The 19,394-nt window shown below is 55.9% G+C and overlaps 1 protein-coding gene across 2 annotated transcripts in view; it reads left to right on the top strand.

Moving 5' to 3' along the window:
* The window catches only part of ASAP2 (ArfGAP with SH3 domain, ankyrin repeat and PH domain 2), a 133,347-nt gene that overhangs the window by 59,176 nt on the left and 54,777 nt on the right, over positions 1-19,394 (top strand). For both annotated transcript variants that reach the window (XM_054569846.1, XM_054569837.1), the window contains exons 4-7: positions 11,843-11,917; positions 13,368-13,417; positions 15,888-16,017; positions 18,182-18,267. In XM_054569846.1, the coding sequence (XP_054425821.1) occupies positions 11,843-11,917; positions 13,368-13,417; positions 15,888-16,017; positions 18,182-18,267 (341 nt within the window). The remainder of the gene's footprint in view (positions 1-11,842; positions 11,918-13,367; positions 13,418-15,887; positions 16,018-18,181; positions 18,268-19,394) is intronic.

Raw genomic sequence — 19,394 nt, 5'->3', positions numbered from 1 at the left:
TATCCCAGCTGGAGGTGGTTAAAAAAAAAAAAAAAAGAAAGTTGTTGCTGTGCTTAAGTTTTTGGTTTTTTTTTAAAACTTGGCTTAAATTGAAATCTCTCGGGGCCTTTATCACGTTCGCCGCCTGTGTATCCCGGCCCCGTTCGGCCCTGCGCCCTGCACACGGGCAGGCGTGCTGGTTCGGGTCTCCCCACTGAGTCCGACTGGAGCTTTTTTTTTCCCTTGCTTTCTCTGAGCTGGAGAAACCAAATGGTCCCAGGAAAAGCACTGTGGATGCTGACATGGGGGACTTCTAGTGACAAAGTCAGGCAGATGTGCGCACCCAGAGCGGCCAGCCGCTCCCTGGTGCCTGACTCTTAAACGTGAATGCGTAGCCTCCAGAGCTAAAGAGACCCAAGCAGACAAACGAAAAAGGAAATGGAGACAAGGAGAGAACAGAAGAAGACTTCTAAAGAAACCATATTTAATCCCTCAGAGATGTCGGAGTAGACATTGCATCTGAAAGGGAAGGAGGGGGTGTAGCTTGTCATTAGAACGGGGTGGGGAGACCATTCATGTAAGAAAACGGAAAACGGAAAATCCTGTGAGAAGGGTTGGAGTAGAATTCTCGAAAAATAGGTCAAAAAGACAAAAAAGCAGGAGATGGATAAAAGACTAAACAAGGGTTAGTCCTCCAGGTTCAGTACCCAAATGACAGGCATTTCAGAAAGAGAGACTGGAACAGAGGAGGACTTTGTGGGCACCACGGGGCAGTTTCTCACACTGAAGGATTTGCGCGCATCCGGCACAGGAAGAGAGAGGACCCGCCCCAGGCGTCTCCCTGGAAAATGGTAAAGGACCCTAAACGCTTCCCAGAAGCACGTAGGACTAAGAGCGCAGTGGCCTCGCACTTGGCGACAGGAACTCTGGAAATGTGAAGGCCCGGAGTGAGGCCCGACCCGCGCGAGCAGGGCCCTGCCCCGGGCTCACCACCCAGCCAGCCCAGCGCCAGGGTCCAGGCAGCCACCCCACGTGTGAGGCCGGAAAAGCGCCGCCCCCGCACACCGCCTTCCCGCAGCTCCCGAAGGACGGGCTCTGGTGAATGGAGCGGGGGAACAGGCAGATAGCACCCGGCCACACGAAGCAGGGAAAGGGATCCTAGGAGGGGACACCGGAGGGCCCAGCAGGCGGCAATGCGGGAGGCCAGGTCTGTCCCCTCCCCAAGCCACTGTCTTCATTCAGCGGCCCCCCGCCCCCGGGTCTTCCCAGCTGTAAAGGGTCTGTGCCTGGGAGCGCTCAGAGGCCCTGCGGCCAGCGGGTTGGGGGCGCCACGCGGGAAGTGCTGGCTCCGCTGGCTGGCGTGGTCCATCCTCCTGACAGCTCTGCAGGGTGTACGACCTTCCTCTTACCGAGTCCCTAGCTTGCAAGGGATGGAGTGGGGAGTCCAACCTGGGTCCTCACACTCCCAGCCTGTGCTCGCTCCGCTGTGCTGTTGAAGCCTCTTGAGGGAGAGGACTGAGCGGAAGGGGCAGCCCCCGGGGCGGGGATGCACACTGGCCGCAGGGTGCCCCGTTGCCTGGGGCGCCCTTAAAGCGAGAAGGAAACAGCCGTGCCCGCCTGGCAGGGCCACCTGAGGCCACCGTCAAAGTGGAAGGAGTAAAGTGGAACGTTTTTTGGTAAAGTAAAACACAGCCCCACAGGTGACATGTGAGTGTCATTACGCTATGCGGACTCCTTAATGATCATCGCATGAGTCCACGTGTGTTGCTTTAGTGTCAGCTTGTTCTTCATGGGGTTGGGGCTGTTCATCCTATTTACTGGCAAAGATCAGAGGGAGAGAGGCGGAGAGAGAGAGAGAGGCAGGGCAAGTGGCTGCTTCTACGAAGCTGTTGCTGTGAGCTGATTATAGGAGAATTCTCCTTTTTTGGTATTTTATATACTGTTCTTATTCCTATTTTTGGTCACATCCTTCCTATCTCTTATTTTTAAAACCTTGTTTTTGCTCTTCCCTGGGCATTTAAAAAACCTTTCAGATCTGTATGGCTGAGAGTCTCAATTCTACCTCTTGTCAGGCAGAATAATAATTACCACCCACCTGTCTCGTGCCGTGAAAGAATGTTTATAATGCAGTTGGAACACCTCCAGAGAAAGGCCAACTCACTATGAAGTGAGACTTTGTTACTAGTGGGTGGGACTCTCACCTTCAGAAGGTCTGTGGATTTTCTCTGCAGCTATGCAGGATGGAGGAGGAAATGGGGCCCCTCCGAAAATGTAACATGTGTGAAACTGCTTACAAAGGCAGCCCAGTGCCTGAGGTTCCTTTCCTCTCACCAGATGGCTGTGAGGATCCTGGGAAGACTTCTTCCAAGGGCCACTGCTGTGCTGGGAAGCGCCTTTTTAATGAATGAGTGGCTGCCTGAAAGGATGTGTTTCTGAGCGGGCGGTTGCAGATTCGCGGTTTCCACCTCAGGCTGCAGAGGCTCGGCAGTGAACGGTGTCCTCCAGGCCGCCGAGGCTGCTCCAGGCTCTGACCACACGGGCCCACGGATGCCGAGGCCAGGGTGGACGCCCGTGTGAGACCTGGGAGCAGTTGACCGAGGGTGTCACACCACTCAGCCGCAACGAGGAACTTGGAAGTTCCACCAACCAACTTGCACATGTCATGGGTTTTTTTTTTCCCCACAAGTGATCGGAATTAGAAGACATGATAGTCAGGGTCTGGAGCCAGGGCGGCTCTGTGGGTCGGGGGTGAGGGTCTGCGTGTGGCTCTGTCTGGGAGCTGTGCGCCGTGCCTGGCCGAGAGGCTCCCCGCCGGCCGCCCTGGTTCCAGCGCAGCGGACGCGTCGGTCTCGGGCCAGGCAGGAGCTGGCTGCCCCTGCGCACGGAGCTCATCTCGCTCCCGACGCGGAGGTTTTCTCCCTGAGGTCCTTACCTCAGTGCTTCCGTGCACGTCCCTTTAACTTCTTTGTCTTGGATTTTTAAATGCTTTCCATTTTTTCTTACTCAACGTAGACACGGATCCTAATTTCATCTTTTGGGAAGAGGACGTGCCCCAGTTGGGTGCATAAAGGAATGCACTGAGCTGAAATTGAGAGAAAGCGCGTGGCCTGCCGGTGGCGTCCAGGGGTGCTGCCCTGCACTGGGGCCGGGCCGCGGCGTTCCATTCCCGGCAGCTGCTTGTTGATATTCCGACAGCCTTCCCTCCTAATTGCCGTTTTCACTGCGACCGGCGCCTGTCTCCTCCGCACACCGCACCCGCGAGCTGGGAAGCGGCATGGCTTGGGAGGCTTGGCGTGAAGCGAGAGTGGGGATGGAGTGAGCAAGAAGGGCTGGGGGCCGGGGCTTCCCTAAGGGCCCGAGCTCGCGGACGAGCCCCCTGACAGCTACTCTGCACACCAGACACCTGCCACTGCGATTTCCCTCTGGCCTAATACGCGGCTGGAAATTCTCAGTCTTAGACCCCCAAGACTTCCCCATTCACAGAGCTACTTCCTTTGCTCACAGATCCCTGAGCAACAAGCAGGCACCTTCCCTTGTTTGACCAAAACAACAGAAGCACTACCCTCACGTCAGCCACGCAATAGGTGTGACTCGGATGTCGATGGTTTCGCTTTCTTTTTTTTTTTTTTTTGGAAAAGCAGTGCCACCTAACTGTTACCCATGGCACGCGGACTTCTACAGGTCAGAGCACGTGGGAAAAGCCGTACGGGAGAGGGCGGGTGGGGCAAGGCCTTGGGCGCGGGAGGGCGGCCCGGCTAAGAGGGCGACGCATCACCTGCTGGGCACTGGGCGCCCCGGGGGTGACGCGGGGTGGTGCATGCCGGTGACTCCCGTCTGGCCGGAGACGCGCAGGCCCTCGGCTTAGAACGGACTCCGTGCTGTGGTGGCCGCTGGACAGGTGCCATGGAGCCCTGAGGGGCAGCCCCAGGAGCCACACGGCGTCCGCACCTGGAACTTGTTAGAAGAAAAACCTGGGCCGCGTCCCCTGCCTGCAGTGCTGTGGTCCTCAAACCCGAGGCCCTGGCAGCCCCCGGTGCGTGTGCCAGGCCGCTGCTGGTTGGGCGCCGCCCCCAGATTCCGCTGCTGACCTCGGTGGCCGGGAACCAGCTGCCCTTAGGGATAGGCTGGTGACGTGCTTCTGACTCACCCCGGGAAGACTGAGGCCAGCAAATACCTCCCGACCTTGGTTCTTGAGGCTCCTACATTTGAAAAGGTGCTCTGGGTGTTCAGTGTCGGCTGGGTTTGGGGAGGCGGTGTGGATGTGTGAGCCCTGGGCTGCGCTCTGCCGCCCCCGCCCTCGGAGCCAGCTGTCAGGGAGGCCAGCGTGGGCGCGGGCACGCTCAGGGGTGCAGTCTCCTCATCTGTTCTCTGCTGCAAGGGGGGGCCAGGGGCCCTGTTTTCTCTCCATCTAGAAGCTGCAAGATCAAAGCAGTGTGACCGCCAGAGATGCAGCATCAACGGCAGAAACGAGGTCAGCTCTCCCCTCTCTCTCCTGGGGTGAAAGTGGCCTGTCTTGGCAACTGGCTGGTTTTGTTCTCTCCATTTGTGTTGACACCCAAGATGGGTGTGGGCTCCCGCCTCTGCTTCTTAATTAAACAAACCATCAGAGTGGCTTCGCTGCCAGCGAAACAGGATGGGGCGCGTGTGTCCTGACCCGTGGGAGTGTGGGCGAGGCGCTGCGCGCGCGGCAACCCGGGCGGCACCGCCTCGAGCCCAAGGAAGAGAGTTCTTCCCTGAGACCAAAAATGAAAGTGTCCTGGATGGATTTTCCTTTCGGAAGTTTGATCAGCCATCCCCGACCAAGTGCTCTGTGCACCAGGGAATCGGAGGGAAATCCGGTGCGGACGTGGCCACAGGGGACGCATGGATCCAGACCACGCGTCCCCTGCGCTGAGGTGTCGGGCGTGAGCCTGACATCTTGAAGCTCTTTCCTCTCCGGCGCTGAAGGGCCGGAAGAGCCCTGGCTCCCACGTTCTCAGCTCCGCTCTGCTCCTTCTCAGCTGCGTGATCTGGGGGCACTGTGTTTCCATAGCCATAATAGGGGGATGACACCTCCTTCTCAGAGGGGTTGTAAGGATTCAGTGGGACTGAATGGCCATTTTGCCAACCTGATACCTTTGGCTTCTCCCACCCACCTGTTTTCCGACGGGGTGCCCGTTCTTCAGACAAGCAGCCTGCGAAGGGGCGGACGGAACTGTTCTTTGAAGCCCTTGGGCACACACCTGCCTCGGGCCCTCGTGTTAGAATTCCCTCTGCGAAGATTTGAGAGGGCTCTGCCTCCCTTCCTTCGGGCTCTGCACAAATGCCACCTGCTACGAAGACCTTCTGCGCACCCTTCAAAAGTCCCTTCCCACGCCCTGGCTGGCGTGGCTCAGCGAATTGAGCACCGGCCTGCGGACCAAAGCATCGCCGGTGTGATTCCCAGTCAGGGCACAGGCCTGGGTTGTGGGCCAGGTCCCCAGTGGGGGGTGTGCAAAAAGCAACCACACACTGGTGTTTCTTTCCCTCTCTTTCTCCCATCCTTCCCCTCTCTCTAAAATTAAATAAATAAAATCTTTAAAAAATAAAAATAGAAGAGTCCCTTCCCACGAGTAATCATGGCGGCTTTGTTTATAAGACCTGCAGGAGCCCCCAAACAACTCGGAAGGCTGGGCACGGGCCTGGATGAGCAGGGTGCAGCCCAGCCCAGCGACAGAGCACGTTCGGCGGGCCGGGTGTGAGCTGTTGGCGCAGCCACGTCGATGGATCTCAGCGCAGTCATGAAAGAAGCCTACAAAAGGCAGTGCATACAATATGATTTTGTAGATAAAACATTCCAGAAAGTGCAAACTACGCTCTGGAATCCGAAGCAGATCTGTGGTTGCCTGGGGACAGGAGATGGGGGTTGCAAAAGGGGCACAAAGGCACTTCCTGGGTGATGGTGCGTCTCCGGTGTGGGTTTGGGCAGTGGCTTCGTGCGTGTATATGTATCTGTCATAATTTATCAAATCGTGCACTTTATAAACATGTACAGTTGATTGTAGGTCAGCTACCCCTCAAAGCTGCTTAAACATTTTTTAAGCTGCTGCTGTCCAATAGAGCTTTTGGCAGGGATGCAAACGGCTAAAGCCTTTCCTGACCCTGTCACCCCTAACCACACCGCCCAGGCGCGCACCCTCCTGGGCCCGGGGCTCTGGCTCCTACAAGGAGGGCTGTGTGGCCCAGGACCCGGCGGTGTGCCTTTCTTCCCAGCCTCCATTTTTCTTTAGTTCTGTGATTGAGCGGCCTTGGCACAAGGTGAAAAGAAAAACACAGATCTCAAGCTGTTGTCATTTCTACCTCTCAGGTTTCTCCCTGGTTAGGTATATTAGAATACACTTACAAGACCCAGACACGGGTGCAGTTCTCCCACCACGTTTTCTACAGTGGTACATTGGTCTTTCAAGGAAAAAGCTGGTTACCCCAAAGAGAGTTGGACTCTCTTAAGGGTTTTGGAGGAGAGCCCTGAGCAGACTTGTCCTGTCCTAGACTCCGGAGTCTGGAGCTAAGAAGACCGCACCCGGCGACTTTTTTCTGTTGTGGTCCTCTCTCCTCACTGCTGCATCGTAAAATCAGAGCTGTGATGCCAGAAGGCTGTCGAGGGTCAGGTTTCTGGACCGATCCCGGGGCTCGGTCCTTTGGCAAAGCAGACGTACTCTCTGCCCAAAGCCAAGGAGGGAACATGCTGGTTCCCTGGGGCAGGGCTGGGGTCAGTGACCCACGGTCACTGTGGCCGGAGCTAAACTAACGGGGCGGGGGCCCCTGTGTGCCGGCGAGGCATTTGGGGGAGGCTGGGAAGGTTTTAAGAGAGGAGGAGCGTGACCCAGCTGGAGTCGAGGAATTCTAACGCCGAACAAGCAACATGATTGGGAGGAACGGCGTGAAAAGACGGCGTGGGCTGGTCTAGGTCCCCACCCTCACCCCCTGCCCTGTCCTCTGTTTGCTACTCAGCTGCCGACGAGGTGGCTCTTGCTGTCAGTCGCCCTGTTTGCCCGCCTGCCCCGCAGACAGAATCATTTCTTTCTCCTTGCGGGATGGCAGACCTTGACGCCATGTTGACTCATCTTGTTGGACACATCCAGGGAACGCGCAGCCCGGAAGGGAGGGAGAGGGGAGGGATTACTCTAAAGATTGCCTCTTTGCTGTTGGTGTGAGATCCATTGTTAATGGCAATGATTAAGGTTAATAGTTTGTATTCAGATCATTCACACTGTACCAAAAAAAGTCAATGTCCTACGTTTGTTAAAAGGAAGTCAGCACAGAAGAGAAAGGCCAGTGCTTGCTTGACGCTAAGGAAAATATTCCTGGGTTTACTCAAGGATAATTTAATTCTTCCCATAAATCATAAAAATGTCATTACTCATAAATTGAGGCTGGAGCTGCCTGAACACTGGGGATGTGCCGTAATCTTTTGGCCACCATTTCCCATCTCTCTCAACCAGAACACAAGGGTGGCTCTTCCAGCTGAGCTGCCTGGGCCGCCCCAACACACGCCCGAGGAGGGGTCCGAGCCGGGCTTCGGGGTGCAGGGCGCTCTGGCCACGACAGGGCATCTGGTCCCAGTGCACGCAGCCTCGGACCCAGGAGGCCAAGCTGCTGCTTCCGGCCCCGCCCCCGCAGCCCAGTCAGCGTGGTGCTTGGGTGCTCAGGAGCCTGCGGACGCACAGGGTGGGCGGGCTCACAGGGTCCAGGATGTGGAGGCCTCATCAATCAACCTATTGATGGGGGTTCTGTTTACGTTTGTAACAATTTCTTTTTTTAAAAAAAGAAAAACAGCTTTATTGAGGTATATTTTACATGTCATAAAATGCATCCATGTCAAGGATGCACATCAGTGATTTCTGGTAACTTGACCACGTGGTGCAGCTTCATCATAAATTAGTTTGGGGACGTTGTCTTCCCCCCTGGGAAGGCCCCTCACGTCCCCTTTCAATGAATCCTCCTGTTCTGTCCCTTAGCCCCGGGTAACCGCTAATCTATTTTCTGTCTCTTTTGTAATAACGTAGCTAATTATTTGCTGATTAGAGAAACCATAGTTTCCTATTTTAGGTAATTTGAGTGACCCCAAAAAGAAAAGTGGACCAGAGTGAAGGCCAGAGCCCCCGAGCTGGTCCGGCAGCCAGAGCTCTCTGTCCCTGCTCCGTCGGCCGGTGGGTCCCCATGTCTGCGCCTTTCCAGCCGCTGCACCCGGTTCCTTTCTAGCCCAGAAGGGACACCCTCCTCCCCATCTTGCAAGACAGACTTTCCCTGTCTCTTCAAGGTCTTTCTCACATAACCCCTGATCAGCCAAGATTTCCCTGGTGTCCAGACTAAAAGTAATTTTCTCTTCTTGGAAATTCCACGGTGTTTTATTTATGACTCTTGGAGTTTGCATACTGAAATGTGTGCTTTATTTCCCTGGTTGAACCGTCAGTTCCCGAAGACGGAGGTCCTAATTCATCTTTGTCTCCCGACCCTCTGTCTATCCGTGGCCTCATCTCCCGCTGCTCCCAAAAGCCCGTGCGCCTCCCGCGGACCGTGCATCACGGTTTTGATGGCAGTTTAACAGCGTGTCACCGCTGGGCCGGGGGCCCTGCCACCGGTGCTGTTTTACGATTTCACTCTGGATAGCAAAGCTGAGTTTAACTCTTCTTTCCCCGATACCTGTTGTCAGCACCTTAGTTCTAATTTGAATTGAATAACAGAGTCTTAAAATAGATGCCGAACCAAGTTGTGACTGATGATGGTCTTCGCTCCTGCCATGGAGAATCTTGTTTTTCTCACTCATCCACCTATACAGTCTTGCTAACTCACACCCCTCATAAAAACCTACGAGAGTTTTACCTAGAATTAATGATTTTTTAAAAATCCTCACCCAAGGATTTATGTATTGATTTGAGAGGGAGAGATTGCAGGGGAGACAAACATCAATGTGAGAGAGGAACATTGATTGGCTGGTTGCTTCCCGTATGCACCCCGACCGAGGCTCGAACCCGCAACCTTTTGGTGTAGGGGGCGACGCTCTGACCAACTGAGCTGCCTGGCCAGGGCCTAGAACTGCGAGTTTTCATCTGCAAACACCTTGTTCTTTCCTTCTGCCAACCCACTGTGAAGTGAGCCGTTCTGAGCCTTTGGCTCCGTCTCCCACCCTGAGCAGCTTGGGCCCCCCTTCAGCTGTTTGCACGCGCCCTTTCTGGCACGTGGCTCGTCCAAGATGGCGCTGCATCGGCTCCTCTCCGGGGCATGCTCGCAACGCAGCCTGCCTGCACCCCTGCCTGCAGCCATGGCCGACTCCCTTCCCATGCCCAGGTCGGCCTGCCTCACTGCCTCCGAGCCGTTGTTTGTTTCTACAAGGAGCCGTTGGTATTGGTGCAGAGTAGAAGATGCTGCACGCGATCTTAGACCTCCTGTTTCTTCCTTCGTGTGTATATGTGTGCTCTTCCTCTGAGGTGGCGCTCCTCCATTTTGTTCGTCGCCATGGTAGCCATTCGTGGCTGCCTACAAAGTAGGTGCTCAAAAGCTACGCGATGAGCGAGCTAACAAAAGAATGCGTGCATTTGCTGTGCGATGCAGGGTTTAAAGATGCTGATGTCCTCGAAGCCTCTCCGGATCGTCTCCCTGTGTTAGATGCTCAGGAAATTTTTTAAGTGTATTGACTTATGCAGCCAATGTTCATGAAGCTCCTGCCCTGGGCCAGGCCCTGTGCTCGTGCTCTGGGGACGGAGCAGCTGGAAGCTGCCTCTGGGGCATGTGCCGTGGGGTTGATAACACAAATGCAAGGCAGAACCCATCACAGGCCTTAAAGGATTTTTTAAAAGAAAGTGTTGGAGGACGAGGGGCGGGAGGGATCACTTCCTGCTGGGAGATTTGGGGTGTTCATGGAGAAGGTGGCATCTGAGTCCGTCCCGATGGATGGGAGGTTCCGAACAGCGGGGACATGGGGGCATTTTGCAGCTGGGCGGATGGAACAACTCGGGCACACGCGTAGGCTCGGGAGCAGGAAACAGCGGAGAGTTCCACCTGACCAGGTGTGAGGACCAGCCGTGGCCAACGAGGCTGCGTTGTGGAGGGTCTCCGTGCAGGCGTGAGCTTGGTCTCTGTTAGGGACAGGGTTCTGGGTGAGCTGGCAGCACTACAAAGGAGGGGCCAGGGCTGGCCGAGAGAGAGCACGGTGGCCAGGGGCGGGGGGCTGTGTCCTCCGCCCAGAAAGGGGGCCACTGGGACCCGCCGAGGGACAGGCGGTGACAGCAGGCGTGGAGGGGGCGAGTGTGGGGACAAGCGCGGAGCTGAGGAGAGGTGACTCCTGGTGAGGGCCGAGGAGGCAGGGTGGGCGCAGGGCGGCCTGGCCGGCTTGGGCTCACCCAGCTCCCGGCAGGCGAGATGGGGGCACCGCGGCAGAGCTGCGCCCACGCTTGTGTGGACGGCCACGCAGGTCACCCCGGGAACCCGCGCGGCTCGTGGTCCGAGGTTATTCGCCAGCACGGCCTCTTCTTCGTCGCCGTTAGTCGCCCACATGACCTCGCCTTCCCCTCAGCTTTTTGGAATTGAAAGACTTAGTTTGCGGGCGTGTGCTGGCGAGCCCTGACTGGTGACCCGGCACCTCGGAGCGATGCCGGGTGCATGACCAACGTTGACTTGTTTAAGCAGGACAAAAGTTACTCACACAAAGGCATTTCTAAAACGAGAGTCATAAATTGACCATGTATTTGGCAGGGTTGGTGGCCCGTTCCGGCATTATCACATACCTTACCCATATTTTTCAAGTAAACGTCTTTCTCCATTTTGACATTTAATATACTGAAGAGCGTATAGAAATCAGCTCCCCTGTTGCCTTAAAAACCGTGCCTATATTTAGCCTTCCTATTCCAGGTAATTATACTAAAAATACAATTTTTCTTTGTTCGATTGTAAGAAGGGATGCGTGAGATTCTGGAGTTCTTAGTCTTGTGTGTCTCCTTTCATGGGCCTGTAACCTGGGTGCGCGTAACCCACAGGGCCACACGGCACAGGCTGGCAGTTGTGTTGACTTACGGGACCGGCTGAGCCCAGGGACTTGAGAAGGTAGACCCGGCTCATTTTCTCGCTGGGGAGGGACCCGTGCAGGGTTCAGGGCCCCGGGTCTGTGCCTGAAGCCTCCCCCAGCCAAGGCTTGTGCCCTTCAGCTCCTGGGGTTTGCCGGTGCGGTGGCCTTGCCTTTTCCGGGTGTCCCTGTAGTGTGAGTCGGGAGGGGTGGATGCCGCTCCGTTTAATCCACGGTGACAACTTGTGAAGCCGCCAGTCTTTTGCCTTCTCACTTCAAGGAGAAGAACGGGGACCTCAAGACTCTTGCCTCTCCTTTCTCTGTTGGTCTCCTTTCCCCTGAAACACGCTCACCAGCCTGCTCACATGTGCGCACACGTGCACACTCACACACATTCATAGGAGGCAGACGGCCCTCAGTTCTGTTTACCATTCAGGTTCCTGCTCTGGGAAACTGGGGTCTGCCTGGAGGCTGAGAACAGAGCGAAGTGCAGCCCAGAGCCTCGGGAGGGGCCCGGGGTGAGAGCAGGAGGCAGCCATTCCTTCTCTCCCGGTGCCCTTCGGTGGCTCTTGCGGCGATCGGTTAGAAATGTTTTTACCTTCGTTGTAATGGTTATCTTCCTGCCATGGGTAGCTCAGTAATGGAAAATCCACGTGGAGAGCAGACGCAGACGTGTCGCTGGCTGTGTGTTCAGTGGTGGGAATGGACGGTAAGGCCGCCGACCTGCCTGTGCCGCCAGGTTTGCAGCGAGGGCCGCTGTCACCGGGGAGCCTCCCACGCCCTCCCTGTGCTGCCTCGGGATGGAAAAGGGAACGGAGAATAATCCTTTCTGTCTTTGTTTTTCAGATTCAGAACATGAACAACATCATCTCCTTCCCTCTGGACAGTTTGCTGAAAGGGGACCTCAAAGGAGTCAAAGGGGTATGACGTGACACCCCCGCCCGGGGGCGGGGGGCCGGTGCGCGGAGCCGCACAGTCACGGCCTGTCGGGCGCCTGCCGCGGGGCCCCGTGCTGCCCTGGCACCACCCCTCAGCTCTCGCTGTGGTCACTTGTGGCCTTCCTGGGCGTCCTGCGGGTGTTCTGGACGTGGTCGGGGCGGAGGACCAGCAGGAAAGGGGTCTGCCCTTTGGGAAGCTGTGCTTCTCGGGCTCCAGTCTGGCTTTCCAGCTGGTGTGCCACTGACTGAGCCCTGGGGACGGGACGCCCTGCACCGGGAGGCACGCGCTGTCCCGCCGAGGGTGCCCGCTGCTGAGGGAGGGCTGCGCGTGAACACAGAGTACGAGCTGCCTCCGGGTGTGTGAGCGAGGAGCGGGCGAGGCCCCGTGGCGTGCGGGTGCCCGCGGCTGAGCACCGCGTTGCTTCCGCCCAGAGAGCTGCGCCCGAGTCCTCAGGAGGCGGGATGCGTGGCCCGGATCCGACGGCGTGCGCGGGCACTCCGGGCCCCTCCGGGAGCCCAGCTTGGCTGATCCCAGGGACGCCTCTGGGGGCGGAGCCTGGGCAGGGAAGGCGGGGCCCACTGAGCCGTTCAGACACCAGGGGCCTTCCCATCGTCCTCGTGGAGGCCGAGAACACGTGGGTCAAGTTAGCCAGGAAAATGGGAGGGCCGGGCTCACGAGGCAGAGGGAGCACACGGATAAATGCACAGGAGGCGTTGGGGACCGGAGTCGGCGGAGGGGCCTACGGGGAAGGGCAGGGCCAGATCGGGGAGGGCCTTAGAGGCCACGCTGCAGAGCTGGGGCCTTGTCATGCGCCAACGAAGAGCCCCGCCCCCCCAACATAAAGCCCTGCCCCGCAGAAAGGGTTCTGTCTCCCAAAAGAACCCTGACTACGGAATAGAACGGTAGCTCAGTACATTGTTCAGCCAGACTTAGTATCCAGTCCCCGGCTCCAGACACAAGAGTGGAATCGGGGGCCATCAGGAGGTGAATGGCTTTCACATTGTTGGGGCCCCTGCGGGGTTACCTGTCTTGAGGGGATCCCTGTACTGGTAGGAAAAGTCAGAGAGAGAGCAAGAACTTGCAGGCGCAGTGTGATGTGGGTTTAACTGTAGAATAACCCCGGGCAGAGGGCAGCGTGTGAGTGAAACTGGAGCCAGTACTTGCTACATTTTGGGTGACGGGCGTATTCAACGGTTCTCGCTCCCTTTTCCCTGTATGCGTTTGGTATTTGAAAATACAGTTTTCAAAAGGAAGGAAGAAAAGGGAAGGCCACCAAAGCCTGTGCTCCAAGCTCTTTATGTCTCTCAGGATCACAGACGCCATTTATTACAGAAATCAGTGCCCCTTCCAGAGCTCGCCTAGGGAGACGTGCGTCGTGCCCAAAAGTTAAGTAATGATTAGCCCCGTGTAATTGATGCCTCTCTGTTTACAGGATCTGAAAAAGCCTTTTGACAAAGCTTGGAAGGACTATGAAACCAAAATGTGAGTGTTCTCATTTTAAAAAGTAAACATAGGTAATTTGAGATTTCATTGTAAATCCAGCCTTTATTGTTTAATGGTATTGTCTCTAAATAAACTGTAATCCAGGAAAGATTTCACCTAAAACCACGCGGCTGTGGTGTGTGAGGAAGAGAGACGCGTTTGCACCTGGTGTCTGAATTCCGTGATGTTAACCTCTCTACACAAGTTTTTCCCTTGTCCCCTTTATTACGTCCAGATGGTTCCAGAATGTCATTTTCCGGGAAGGTCACTGAAGGAAGTCGAGCAGTTTTTCTCCGTATCTCGTTCCCTTTTTCCCCATTTTATCTGCTGGCGAGAGCGGTGCGTGTTTTGGACCCCGTCTGTCTCCCGGGTGGTCCCTGAAAGCCAGCGCTCCTAGTCTGCGCCTGCATTTCCCTGCGGCACCAGTGCCTTTGGCTTTAGAAAGGGACAGAACAGAGACTGCAGGCCGCCTCCCCTTTGGCCGCACTTGGTAGCTCCATGGGCCAGGAGCGTCGAGGGAGGGGGTCCATTGCCTTGGGATGACTTGAGGCGGTTGTCATCTTGCCAGTCACAGTTCCTCAGTCCTACAGCAGAGGGGACTGAGCTGGCTAGAACGGGGCTGGGGATTGTGGGGTGATGGTTTCAGTTATTGCGAATAGTAATTGAGGAATAGAAGACATTTTTAAATGCCCTGTGTTTGCTTTGTGATGATGTGCATTGGACGTCGGAACTTCAACGTGAAACCTAGTGAAACGTTAAGAAGAAAGTAGGAAATGTTAAGAAAGACATTCCAGATGGAACTACAAGTGCTGAATTGGTTTAATTTTGCTTTTTGTTGTTTTACCAGCCTTGGGTATCTATTAAGTAGCGAAGGATTGCAAAGCTCAGACCAAGGACCATCAAACCCTAGATATTTGTCCCATCCACAGAAATCCGTCATTTCCGTCCCCAGAGCTGCTTTGGTCCCTGCGGTCTGGTTTCTCGCCTGGCGCGCGTTTATCTCGAGGCACAGAGGGCGTGCAGACCAGGATGCCTGGAAGGCTCCCCGCTTGCCCCGACTGCCAGCAGCCTTCCCCGCATCCCGCCCAGTCCAGTAAGCGGGAAGGGACCGCTGCCCCTGCTCAGATAGGGAACTGCGACTCGGTGGCGCAGCTGTGGCTGCGCCAGGCAGGAAGGGGCTTCTGAAGAGGGTGCCTGAGAGAGTCTCCTGTTCCAAAAGGGCGGTGGGGTCCAATCCTGTAAAATCAACACACACAGAAGGGGTGGGGACAGGATTACTCACGAAATCCCAGGAGCGGGGATTGGGGGCCCAGGACGCTTTAGTGCTGGAAAGAATCCGGAATAAGTGGCGTCTATAACTCGTCACCCCTGTGCGCCCGAGGCTGGTTTATTCCAAGAGGCCTTGAGATGCTCAATTAGCAGAGTTAAGACGTCTTTGAGGTTCCCAGGCACTAGCTCGGTACCCGATTAGTACAGGAATGGCTGGCCTCCGGACAGGGGTCCCCATCCCCTTGGGGTGCTGACAGGGGAGCCTTGGAGAGGTGTCACTGTAGTTTCAGGGACCGCAGAGCCCTCCAGTCCCGCTCCCCACCCTGGTGCACACCCAACAGCACCCCCACCTGACGGGCGTGTGTTATTTGTAATCTTACTCAGTTGCTGAGTACCTACTGTGTGCCCCGCCCAGTGCTTCAGCGCAAAAAGCAAGAGTTAGAAACTGAATTTCTTGCTTCTTTTTGAAAACCACCTCCCCAGTGTTGGGGAACCCTGGAACCCGACCATTTTGTGTTGGACAACTTTCTAAGAAATCCCACCTACGTCTTCCAGTGCCGTCTGCGAGGGTCACCAGAAAACGTGCCCCGCTCCGTGGCAGCCTTTCCGTTTTTGAGTGCTTCCTGTGGTTTTTGTTTTGTGTCCTTTGCTTGCGAAGGGAAGGCCAGTTACCATTGCAAGCGCTTCCTCACTGAGGCGGCGTCACACCTGAGCAGTTTCTTTGCACGTGTGGCAGTCGGTCCGTGTGGGGCCGTCGAGGTCCTTTAGCCAGGAGCTGGAGAAGCTGAGAAGGTAGCTTTCCTTCTCCAGCGCGGACCCGTCCTGGGCAGGACTCCTCGAGTGAGGCATGGAGGGGACGCAGAGGGGAGCGGGGACAAGGGGGGGGGGATCTGTCACGGCCCTCACAGTGCTCGTGGGCCGCTCCCTGGGCACCGGGCAGGGCGCCGTAGCTGGAGGGACCTTGGGCAGGGCAGGCCCTGCCCCCTCCGAGCCTGGTGTGGCACCAAGTGGGTGCTCAGGAAGTAAACACGCTGCCGAAAGGCCGAGTGTGACGTTTCTGTGACCAAACGCGTTTTCTGTCCCTCACGTTAAGGGGCTGCCCTGTCTGCAAAGGCTCGGGGCGCGCTTGCGCCCTGCAAGGCCGCCGGCCTGGGCCGCGGGCGGAGAGGCGCCCAAGTCATCCTGGCCTCTTCCCCCGCAGAACCAAGATAGAGAAGGAGAAGAAGGAGCACGCCAGGCTGCACGGCATGATCCGCACCGAGGTCAGCGGGGCCGAGATCGCCGAGGAGATGGAGAAGGAGCGCCGTTTCTTCCAGCTGCAGATGTGCGAGGTGCGGTGCGGGCGGTGCTGGGGCTTCCCCGCTTGGGTCCCGTGCGCGTCCCCGTGCGCGTCGAGGCCTGACCTCCGCCCGCGGCCTTAGAGAGCCCCAGACGCATTGTGGGATTCCCTTGTCTGGTTTCATGACGGGAGGGGCACCAGGCCCAACATCGGGGGGCACTGTCATTGCCGTGTGGGGTGGGCACCTGCTGTGGGTCCTTTTCCTCCTCGGGATCACGTAGGTTAGGGTACACAATTTATTTTACTGGAAATACACGACCAAGCTCACGCCACTGCACCGGTGCCGAGTGGTTGGCCGCCTGGTCTGTGCCGATCATGCCAGGGTGGCCCTTGGCCCCGCCCCATGGAGCTGGCAGGCAGCGGAGCAAGGCCCTGCGTGTGCGGTCAGCACGGGTGGACCTGGCAGGCAGTGGGCTTGGAACTCACAGGAGGACGCCTCTGACGGCGGCTGTCGGTGTCGGCCCAACAGACGGCCTGGCTGGGACTTCCCGTGGGGGAGGAGCGCGTGGGGAGCAGTCCCCGGAGCCCAGCCTCCGAGCACGAACAGATGGTGCCGTTCAAACTGTCCCTCCGCGTCCTCGAACGGAGGCTGAGGCCTTGGAAGGGCTGGGCGTTGTTTGGCTGTTCCGTGTTCCTAGTTGCCCAGGATCTGACCCAGGAGAGTGGCTTTCAGGCTTTTATTTTAAAGCCATGGAACTTTTTTCCTTCCGAAGGAATTTTATGAAGACATTTAGTACACCCCATTGAGCTTCAGTCGATAGAAACGGCATGAGCGATCCTGTCTTGCCTTCTTATTACAAAAATAATACATACTTTTAAATATTGGTCAATATAAAAAATATATATACATGACATCAAAATCACCCCCAGTGTTACTTCCTGGAGATAGCCACTTTGACATTTAGCGAGACATTTCCCACCATCCCAGCGTGTGCCTTCCCAGACACGCTTGTGTGAAGCAGCCGTCGCCTGCGGACACAGTCCTGCAACTTGACGCTGTCACTCGGTGTGGACGGCCCCCTTTCTGTGCGGGAGGCTCTGCTTTAGCGGCTCGGCGGCTGGGAGCATTTTTCGCTTCTGTAAATAAGTCTGCAGTGAACCTTCCTTCCTACTCATCATTGTAAACTTTTATGGCCGCCCTCTTAGGGTAAGTTCCTGAGGCAGAATCTGGAGGTCAAAGGGTATGCGCATTTTCAAGTTGGACCCATTGCCTAGGATCTTTAGAACATGTGACCTTTTTGATGCACTGCCAGACGTCTTATTCAGATAACAGTGGATAAATATCAGAATGAAGGAGCAGAGACAAAAGGGAAGTCTGCAGCCAGCCGCCACCCATCTGCACGGGAGGTGGGGGGCAGGCCCGGGGGGGCCCTTGACCCCGAGTCTCTCAGGTCGCAGCTGAGATGCCTGTGTGGTCAGCGGGGCCAGCAGGCTCCTGGGCCGTCCGGTCTCAGAGATGGCCCATTCTCGGGGTTCTTTCTTCCATATCCCGACCGGGCAGGGAGGGGAATTTATGGAGTCTTTGTTCCAGAAACCTTTAGCAAAGAACAGCTGTATTTCCGGAGGCTGGTTTTGTGGATCCTGGGGGTTTCCTGATGTCTTCGTGCTCACTGATGAATTCTCCAAGTTAACAATGGCTTTAATTCATTTCAATTTAAACTTGGCTTTTATAACGGTCACATTTTTTAGAAGTATCAGGGAGGTGCCCTAGGTTTAGAGACATGCTAACAGAAGTTTCTCAACTACAGAAGATTAGCAGTGAGCGTCCCCGTCCCCGATGATGAGTGAGCTGCCTGAAGAAAGGGACTCGGGACAGGGAGGCCCGCGGCAGGAATGGTCACGATGACAAAGTCCCATTCATGCCAGTCCTCCTCATTCTTCTGCGGGGCGAGAGCAGACATTTCTCCCACACCGTCTGATGATGAGGAGCTCTTGGCACTTAAAACTAAGCATTTAATTGCCCGTCTGTCAGATCATTCACGTGGCACCAGGCTACAAGGAACACTTAGTTATGGCTTTTGGGAAACACTGAGCCTGCGCCCCCAGTGGAGGGCGTCCAAGAAATGGAAGTGGTCTCCCCTCAGGAGCTCACATTAAGCTCGTATTTGCTTCTGTCTGTGACGTGCTTTTTTTGTTGTGTTTTTTTTTTTTAACAGTATCTGCTGAAGGTCAATGAAATTAAGATTAAAAAGGGAGTGGATTTACTTCAGAATCTGATCAAATATTTTCATGCCCAATGCAAGTAAGTGCTTTGTCATGATGTCATTTCAACGATCTCTGTCTTACTGGCCAGTTCCCGTGGGTCTGCAGTATGGCACGGAGGGGAGTCGGTGCTCATTTAAAAACCAGCGGTGGGAGGGCGGGAGGGCGGGCGCAAGCCACCGCGCGGGGGAGCCTTGGAAACACATTAAGGGGAGGAAGCCGGACAAGAGGCCATTCGCTGTGTGGTTCCTTCTGTGTGAAAGTTCAGGGACGGGCACATCCACAGACAGAAAGCAGCTTCACGGTTGCCAAGGCTCAGGGGAAGTGGGGGGTGGCTGCGAATGGGAATGAGCTTTGTGGGGAGTGATGAAAATGTCCTGGAATTAGCGCTGGCGAGTGCCAAACTGCGTGGAAATACTAAAAACCACGGAATCGTATACGTAGAAGGGTGATTTTTATGGTCCGAGAAGTATATCTCAATCACAAAACCAATAATATAAAAATCTACAGAAGGTATCATAGACATTTATCTTTGCCCTTTTTGCAGAGGGACGATCTATTTTGCTCAGATGCTGTTTGTTAGAGAAACGGGCGGTGTTAATGCGGTGCATGATGTCAAGAGCATGTTTCAGGGTATCACGTGTCTTGTAAGGCACATGGCAGCACAGCAGGCTGTGTGCAGAAGACGAGGGGAAAGGCCCACGTTCGAGGGCGGCCCCCAGGACCCCCGCTTGCCGCACACGTTAGCCCGCCACATGCCGGCCCTCCCCTCTCAGCCTCGCTGTCTCCCCTGCCCCTCGTCCTGCTTGTACGGCCTGACCCCTGGCTGCTACTGTAAACAGGCTCCAGTTCATTCCCTCTCTTTTATTAAGCATCTGCCATGTGTCGAGCACTGTCCTCGATGCTGGGGATACAGTGACGTCCACCCAGGCCTGGTTCCCGCTCAAGTCACGGACGGGGTCGGGCTGGAGCCAACAGACTTATGGTTGGATATTTAAAATGTGTTGCAGCCCTGGCTGGTGTGGTTCCATGGACTGAATGCCGGCCTGCGAACCAGAGGGTCACTGGTTTGATTCTCGGTCAAGGCACCTGCCTGGGTTGCAGGCCAGGTCCTCAGCAGGGGGTGCTCTGGAGGCAACCACATATGGATGTTTCTCCCCCTCTCTT

Source organism: Pteronotus mesoamericanus, unplaced genomic scaffold (genome assembly GCF_021234165.1).
Source record: "Pteronotus mesoamericanus isolate MK-2021 breed Mesoamerican mustached bat unplaced genomic scaffold, CSHL_Meso_final contig_101, whole genome shotgun sequence".
NCBI lineage: Eukaryota > Metazoa > Chordata > Mammalia > Chiroptera > Mormoopidae > Pteronotus > Pteronotus mesoamericanus.
The sequence above is the reverse complement of the archived record's forward strand: the minus strand, read 5'-3'. Positions and strand labels throughout refer to the sequence as shown.